The sequence below is a fragment of the Pan paniscus genome, chromosome 10 (assembly GCF_029289425.2).
Source record: "Pan paniscus chromosome 10, NHGRI_mPanPan1-v2.0_pri, whole genome shotgun sequence".
NCBI classification, from domain to species: Eukaryota; Metazoa; Chordata; class Mammalia; order Primates; family Hominidae; genus Pan; species Pan paniscus.
The window spans coordinates 41,287,606-41,296,170 of NC_073259.2; the positions used below are offsets into that span (position 1 = coordinate 41,287,606).

General features: G+C 55.3%; 1 protein-coding gene across 1 annotated transcript; it reads left to right on the forward strand.

Moving 5' to 3' along the window:
* The first annotated feature begins 305 nt into the window (after positions 1–305).
* KRT8 (keratin 8) lies at positions 306–8,294 on the forward strand. Its single transcript, XM_003831049.4, has 8 exons — positions 306–838; positions 3,414–3,622; positions 4,267–4,327; positions 4,803–4,898; positions 5,421–5,711; positions 6,587–6,807; positions 6,967–7,025; positions 7,867–8,294. Exons 1-8 carry the CDS (start codon positions 515–517, stop codon positions 8,055–8,057), a joined length of 1,452 nt encoding a protein of 483 aa, XP_003831097.2. The 5' UTR covers positions 306–514; the 3' UTR covers positions 8,058–8,294.
* Positions 8,295–8,565: the final 271 nt, after the last annotated feature.

Below are 8,565 nucleotides of genomic sequence, written 5' to 3' on the forward strand. Positions count from 1 at the left end.
TCTGGGGTGTCGGCAGCTCAGAGGAGACCCAAATGCTAGGAGACCCCTTTTTCCCATGCTTCCCAGTCCTCCAGTTTATTTCCCCCAGGAGGGAGGGAGACAAGACCCAGGAGTCAGGGTTGTAGTGGCTGGGCGGCCCAGGCAAGTCTGCTTGTTACAGGCACTTGTGCCAGGACAGGATTTCTTCCAGTTTCATATTCACTGAACTGCCTTTTCCTGGGTTTCTGGGGGTGGTGCTGGAGTGGGCTCCAGGGTTGGAACGGGCCCTTGGGTGGCGGCAGCTCTCTGCTGCCCCCACCTGAGTCCTGCCCGGAGGTGGCAGGTGACGGGTTAGGCCCAGCCCCCTCTGGGCCTAGCCACTCAGGTACGAGGCCTTTCCCCCCAATCCCCCGGGGCTGGGATCTCTTTTATAAAAGGCCATTCCTGAGAGCTCTCCTCACCAAGAAGCAGCTTCTCCGCTCCTTCTAGGATCTCCGCCTGGTTCGGCCCGCCTGCCTCCACTCCTGCCTCCACCATGTCCATCAGGGTGACCCAGAAGTCCTACAAGGTGTCCACCTCTGGCCCCCGGGCCTTCAGCAGCCGTTCCTACACGAGTGGGCCCGGTTCCCGCATCAGCTCCTCGAGCTTCTCCCGAGTGGGCAGCAGCAACTTTCGCGGTGGCCTGGGCGGCGGCTATGGTGGGGCCAGCGGCATGGGAGGCATCACCGCAGTTACGGTCAACCAGAGCCTGCTGAGCCCCCTTGTCCTGGAGGTGGACCCCAACATCCAGGCCGTGCGCACCCAGGAGAAGGAGCAGATCAAGACCCTCAACAACAAGTTTGCCTCCTTCATAGACAAGGTGAGGGTCCCCCCTGCGTGGCTGACTGTGCCCGCAGCCCCTTTCTCCTGGTAGTCCCGGTCCCTATGCACATCTCCAGCCCCCAACTGGCGTCCTGCTGGGCCTCATCCGCCCTGGCGACACTCTCCCTTCCATCCTCCGACTCACCCCTCCCGTGCACCTTGGTTTGGGCTGGGTGAGGGTGGGGAGAGGGTCTGGACAGCCGGGATGAATCCTGGGGCTTCCTCCTTCCCTTTTAAACTGGAGGGTCTTGGAAGAGAGAGACAACTTAAGGGTACAGCCTAGTTCCCACCACCCCTCTCTACAAATCCCGTTCTTCCTCAGGTCATTCTGTCCCCAAATTATAAAAAATAATAGCGGTTATTGTTCTCACCCCAACCCGAGTTCTGACCGTCTTTTAAGCTATCGCCCTGCGGCAGTCCCAGCTGTTCGGGGACTACCCTCCTCCAGGTTCGCCTCTTCGCCAGCACTACCCCAAGGGCTCCCCAGTAGTGCCTTTGTGATTTTTTTCCCTTCTTTTCTTTTTTTTACATAGGGGTTTGGTGTGATTCTAGCATTCTAGGAGAAGGAAGTGGGTGTCTCGGTTCAAACGGGCAAATATTGATTGAGGCCTTTGGCGCCCGGAGGCCTGAGTGCGGGGGTCACAGAATGAGTCATACCCCGGCCCCTGCGCCGGCAGCGTGGGCGGGGCCGAGGGCGGGGTGAGGGGCTGCGGGCAGCCGACTCGGGACGCTCTCCTCCACCTGGCGGAGCTCGGCGTCGGGGGCGGTGTGGGTGGGGTGGGGTGGGCTGGGGTGGGGTGGAGGAGGCGCCAGGGCCTGGCCTCGGAAAGCCCATCCAGGATTCAAAGTCTGCGGGCGTGGGACGCCCCGCCCGGGGTTTACGTCCTGTTAAGTTTATGGCTTCAGATAACGCGGTCGCCCACCAACGCCCCTCGCCCATTCAGCCCGTGTCCCTTTCTCGCGTCCTGTCCCTGCTCCGCCCCAGCGGCCTGGCTCCACGTTCACACAGCAGGAGCCAGGCCGGGTTTTGCAGCCCTGGGACTCCGCTGCCTGAGGGGCCCCGGGCCCCCAGCGGCCCCGAGGATTGGGCCCTTCACGCTGACTGGCTCCTGGGAGGCATTGTGGGAACGGGAGGAGGGAAATCCTGGGGCAGAGTAAGCCGGGAGGAACCGGAGCCCCAGGAACCCTGTGGTCGGGGGCCCTTGGCGCTCCAAGCGCCTGGACTTGACTTGTTGACTGCGTTTTGCTAGCCCTGGGGTCCTTATAGAGAGCAGCTAAGCATAGGCTTTGGAATCTGAATTCTTGGTTCGCACTGCTCTGCCGGTTCCTGGTTATGGACTCCCTTGCCAAGTCTTATTTCCTCATCTATAAAATGAATATGAGAGCCCCTAAATCCATATAGGCAAAAGTTTTTGCCTATTCAAACCTACATATGTAAAGAGTTCAGCAGTGCTTGGCCCACATTCCATTAGGATAAGATGTTATAATCACTTTTTTAAAAAAAATAATTTTGGGACAGAATGACCTGGGGAAGAAAGCGATTTGCAGAGAGTGGTGGAGGGAACTAGGCTGTACCCTTAAAAGATTTCTGTCCCCTCCAGTTTAGAAGGAGTTACAAGTTTTTTTGTTTGTTTGAGACAGAGTCTCACTCTGTCGCCCAGGCTGGAGTGCAGTGGTGTGATCTCAGCTCACTGCAACCTCCGCTTCCTGGGTTCAAGCGATTCTTCTGCCTCAGCCTCCCGAGTAGCTGGGACTACAAGTGCGTGCCACCACGCCCGGTTAATTTTTGTATTATTTGTAGGGACAGGGTTTCAATATGTTGGTCAGGCTGGTCTCGAACTCCTGACTTCAAGAAATCCGCCTGCCTTGGCCACCCAAAGTGCTGGGATTACAAGCGTGAGCCTCCACGCCCGGCCTCTTTTTCAATCTTAACATCTTTAGAAAGGTTGGCTATTTTTGGCCGGGCGCGGTGGCTTACGCCTATAATCCCAGCACTTTGGGAGGCCAAGGCGGGCCAATCACAAGGTCAGGAGTTCGAGACCATCCTGCCTAAGACGGTGAAACCCTGTCTCTACTAAAAATACAAAAAAATTAGTGGGGCGTGGTGGCAGGCAGGTGCCTGTAGCCCCAGCTACTCGGGAGGCTGAGGCAGGGGCAGGAGAATGGCATGAACTTGGGAGGCGGAGCTTGCAGTGAGCTGAGATCTTGCCACTGCACTCCAGCCTGGGCGCCGGAGACTCCCAAAGAAAGCTTGGCTATTTTTATTGATCTGTAATATACAACCTATGTAAATGAAGTTAGGACTATTGGTTTGCAAATGCAGCTTTAACATAATTACCTTACCTGTCTCCTTCCCCTACCCAATGCTGAGGGACATTGCTCCCCACCTCACCATCATGCCATGCTTTCTCCCCCTGGTCATAGGTGATCTTTCCAGAACAGCTAACCAGGTGCCTGGGGTCTGGAGACCTTACTGCTTGAGGAGTGAATTAAGAGAAAAGACTGCTTGCTTCCCTCCAGACTTTGAGCCCTGGCCTGATGTAGACCTTTTTGCTCTCTCCTCCTTCGTATAGGTACGGTTCCTGGAGCAGCAGAACAAGATGCTGGAGACCAAGTGGAGCCTCCTGCAGCAGCAGAAGACGGCTCGAAGCAACATGGACAACATGTTCGAGAGCTACATCAACAACCTTAGGCGGCAGCTGGAGACTCTGGGCCAGGAGAAGCTGAAGCTGGAGGCGGAGCTTGGCAACATGCAGGGGCTGGTGGAGGACTTCAAGAACAAGTGAGCAACTCCCACCCTCCACCCAACTGAAGTCACCGTGCTCTCCTCCACCCCTTGGGGCCTTGGGACTAAGTCCCCATGGCCCTCTGTTGTGGGCAGTGCAGTCCTATCTAATTAGGGTGACCACCTGATGAGGTTTGCTCGGAACAGTCTGTGTTTATGCCCAGGTTCCTAGCACAATTGTTGATAGTACCCACCCCCTTTCAATCTCAACTGTCTGGATTTGAAGAACAAATTATGTGTCAATGTTGATGTGGTAAACCTGAGACGGGAGAGATAGGCAGCCTATGGGCCTCACTTTTGTACTTATCATTCTGGCCCCTCTTTAGTCTTGACCCTTGACCTCTAGCAAACTCTAGAAAGTTCTGTCTGAGGTCTCATGTCAGGCCCTGCTGTGAACACTCTCAAGGTGTCCAATCCGATGTGTATTCATGGATTTGGAGAGAGATTTCCTGCTTCCCACGGGCTGAGGGAGGGGTGAGGGTGGAGAGGGCAGCTGGGGAAGGCAGAAGGACCAGCCTTCTCATATCCTGCATCTCTGTGAACTGAATTTTCCTGATTTTCACAACGCCCCTGTCTCCCAAAAGACCAAGGGCAATCTCCCTTTTGCCTTCATCCTCTAATTGTAAGTCTTTTCCTCACAGGTATGAGGATGAGATCAATAAGCGTACAGAGATGGAGAATGAATTTGTCCTCATCAAGAAGGTGAGGGAGTCTCCCTTCTCCTATCTGGACACTGGAGGCTGGGGCTCAGAGACTCAGACCAAGAGGCTTTCTGGGTTTTGTCCCTAAATATTCCTAAGTAGTGGGACAAACTCATTTATGTCAACATTTGGGTGCACAGAAAGGTAGACAAGGATGGAGTGGTAGGTGCATTTGGACAGAACTCTTGACATCGGTGTTGGGACATGGTTCAGAAAACAGAGCAGTAGAACTGGAGATCTGGCTCTAGAAGGCTCCCTAGAGAAGGAGGTGGAAGAGGGTGTGTTGCAGGAAGCAGAGGTGAAGGTGTGTGGGCTGAGAATGCACATGTGATGGGCAGAGGCTGGGCTGGAAGATCAATCCACAAAGTGGGCAACTAGAAAGTCCTGTGACCAGGCCATTGGGTGGACCTTGGGAGCCCCTTGGTTGGGGTTGGGTGTGGAAACCCAGCTCAGGCTCCCCTCTCCTCATCCCCCAGGATGTGGATGAAGCTTACATGAACAAGGTAGAGCTGGAGTCTCGCCTGGAAGGGCTGACCGACGAGATCAACTTCCTCAGGCAGCTGTATGAAGAGGTATGTTCCTGGTCGCAGGAGAGTGAGGGTCCCCCAGCCTTGTCAGCGCCTCCACCCTGAGACTCAACCAGAGGCTCCTCCCAGCCCCCAGCACACTAATAAGACAAAGGGCCACTGCTGACTAATTACAGCCACCAATATTTGCTCGGCTAGTATTTATTGGGTCTATATGTTCTGTCCCCCGCATGAGGGATGAGTCATTACCCCATTTCACAGACGAGAAAGTGGGCTCAGAGAAGTGAAATAACATATCCAAGGTCATCATAGGGTGTGGTGATTCAGCAGCAACTCTGTCCCCAAAGCCCTTGTTCCTAATCTTTGAGCTGCATTGGATCCCTCTGTGCACCTAGTATTGGTGCACCTAGTTCCTTTTTCAGGAACTTTGCCCTCTCCCTGACCCTGACTCCCACCTGCTCCTCTCCTCTGCTGCCCCTGTCTTATCCCCTAAGAAAGGCTGTTGTGGAAAAGGGGGCTGCCTGTGTGCAGAGACAGGGCCTCACCACTTGCCCTCTTCCCCCACAGGAGATCCGGGAGCTGCAGTCCCAGATCTCGGACACATCTGTGGTGCTGTCCATGGACAACAGCCGCTCCCTGGACATGGACAGCATCATTGCTGAGGTCAAGGCACAGTACGAGGATATTGCCAACCGCAGCCGGGCTGAGGCTGAGAGCATGTACCAGATCAAGTATGAGGAGCTGCAGAGCCTGGCTGGGAAGCACGGGGATGACCTGCGGCGCACAAAGACTGAGATCTCTGAGATGAACCGGAGCATCAGCCGGCTCCAGGCTGAGATTGAGGGCCTCAAAGGCCAGGTATGGGCCGAGTTGGGGGTGGGAGGGGTTCCTTGGACACATCCTGGTGAGAGGAGATAATGTAGGAAGAGTGAAGTTTCTGGGAGTCGGGGAAGGAATCCTAGACCAGGGTTCAGGAGTTGGAGGGGCAGCCACAGTTCAGCTTCTCAGTCTGCTTCTGAGAAGCAAAGGGATGCAGGGAAGGTCCCTTGGGCCAGGACAGAGGTGAAAGGGGACTGGGGCAGGTATGTTGGGGCTCGTGATACATGCTCCCAAGCCTGCTTTAATCAGTCATATGCATCAGGGTAAGGTTGAGCTCTGCTGCTTTAAGGAAAGTCTAGAACCCAGGGATCTTGTCCAGTTAGGGTGGGGGGACCTTACAGTGTCGCAGGTGAGAAGGGTGTGGAGGGGAAGCACCTGGAAACTGCTCATGTCTCCCTGATCTGCTTCCTTAGTCTCGTTTATTTATTTATTTATTTTTGAGACAGAGTCTCGCTCTGTCGCCCAGGCTGGAGTGCAGTGGCGCGATCTCGGCTCACTGCAAGCTCCGCCTCCTGGGTTCACACTATTCTCCTGACTCAGCCTCCTGAGTAGCTGGGACTACAGGCGCCCGCCACCAGGCCGGCTAATTTTTTTTGTATTTTTACCAGAGACGGGGTTTCACCGTGTTAGCCAGGATGGCCTCGATCTCCTGACCTCGTGATCTGCCCGCCTCGGCCTCCCAAAGTGCTGGGATTACAGGCATGAGCCACTGTGCCCGGCCCTTAGTCTCATTTAATTTGAGCTGGGAGGAGTCAGCCTAGGTGGTGGTGGGGAGGACCCTGAGGGAGGGTGGGAGCACGGGAGAAGAGAAGGCATACCCAACCTGACCTATTTACCTGTCCCCTACCCCACAGAGGGCTTCCCTGGAGGCCGCCATTGCAGATGCCGAGCAGCGTGGAGAGCTGGCCATTAAGGATGCCAACGCCAAGTTGTCCGAGCTGGAGGCCGCCCTGCAGCGGGCCAAGCAGGACATGGCGCGGCAGCTACGTGAGTACCAGGAGCTGATGAACGTCAAGCTGGCCCTGGACATCGAGATCGCCACCTACAGGAAGCTGCTGGAGGGCGAGGAGAGCCGGTGGGTGTGGGTACCTCTGACCGGACCTGCTTCCCTATCCCTGGGACCTGGGGTGGGGACGGTGGGAGCCCCCTGAAGCCCCTTGGGACTTGGGGTCCTGTTGTTCTGGGCCAAGAAGGGCTAGGAGTTGGTCCTGACACCCCATTTGTCTGGGTACAGGCTGGAGTCTGGGATGCAGAACATGAGTATTCATACGAAGACCACCAGCGGCTATGCAGGTGGGTGTCCAGGGCCCTGGGATGAGGGCGGGAGGCAGGGCCCAGGGAGGCCTCAGCTCCAGGGAGGGGGCTGTGCTCAGTGGCTCACAGTGACCTCAGCCTGAGCACTCATGTTCTTGGGAGAATCCTAGGGTGGGGAGGCACATATTCAGGACCCCAGTAATAACTTTATTACTTAGTAACTTTACTATTAGAAAGCACCCAAATAAACCATAGCTGTGTGCCAGGCACTGTGCTAAGTATCCTACAGGCTTTATGTGATTTATTTTATTTATTAATTTAATTAAATTTTTTTGAGACGAAGTCTCGCTCTGTCACCCAAGCTGGAGTGCAGTGGCGTGATCTCAGCTCACTGTAACCTCCACCTCCTGGGTTCAAGAGATTCTCCTGCCTCAGGCCTCCCAAGTAGCTGGGACTACAGGCGCATACCACCATGCCCAGCTAATTTTTGTATTTTTAGTAGAGACGGGGTTTCACTGTGTTGGGCAGGCTGGTCTTGAACTCCTGACCTTGTGATCAGTGCTGGGATTACAGGCATGAGACACTGGGCCTGGCTGTAATTTATTTTTTATATGACACCTGTAAACGTCTTCAGTTGAGGAAGCTGAGGTGCGGCTAAATGTCCAAGGTCACACAGCTATATATATGGCAGCTGTTTCCCACCCTGCTCCTGGTTTTCCCTGACAGTTCTGGAGTAGTGAACCATGCAATCACTGATCAGGCAGAGCTGGGTTAACCTCCCATCCCTGGGGCTGTGTTGGGAGTGAGCAGGGAGAAGGGGCATGGAGCCTGCCACGGGGTGGGCTTCTGTACTCATGTGGCTACCTCTGTCCCTCACCAGGTGGTCTGAGCTCGGCCTATGGGGGCCTCACAAGCCCCGGCCTCAGCTACGGCCTGGGCTCCAGCTTTGGCTCTGGCGCGGGCTCCAGCTCCTTCAGCCGCACCAGCTCCTCCAGGGCCGTGGTTGTGAAGAAGATCGAGACACGTGATGGGAAGCTGGTGTCTGAGTCCTCTGACGTCCTGCCCAAGTGAACAGCTGCGGCAGCCCCTCCCAGCCTACCCCTCCTGCGCTGCCCCAGAGCCTGGGAAGGAGGCCGCTATGCAGGGTAGTACTGGGAACAGGAGACCCACCTGAGGCTCAGCCCTAGCCCTCAGCCCACCTGGGGAGTTTACTACCTGGGGACCCCCCTTGCCCATGCCTCCAGCTACAAAACAATTCAATTGCTTTTTTTTTTTGGTCCAAAATAAAACCTCAGCTAGCTCTGCCAATGTCCTTGCTTGTGTGTGCATCTGATGTCCACTGGGGTGGGAGGGAGGTGGTCAGGAGGCCTCTTCTTGGGACTGAGAAGCTGGGAGGGGTCCAGGAAGCAGGGGGTGCACAGCGGGAAAGTCTGACCCCCTCAGCTGTTCCTAAAGAGGCTCCTTTATTGAAACCTGGTTGAAACCTTGCTTGTTGCCATAAATATCTACACCTGTATAATAGTCATTGACCTGTGCACAGTGCTTTCTGGTTTATAGTGTGCTTTCAAATACCAAGGTT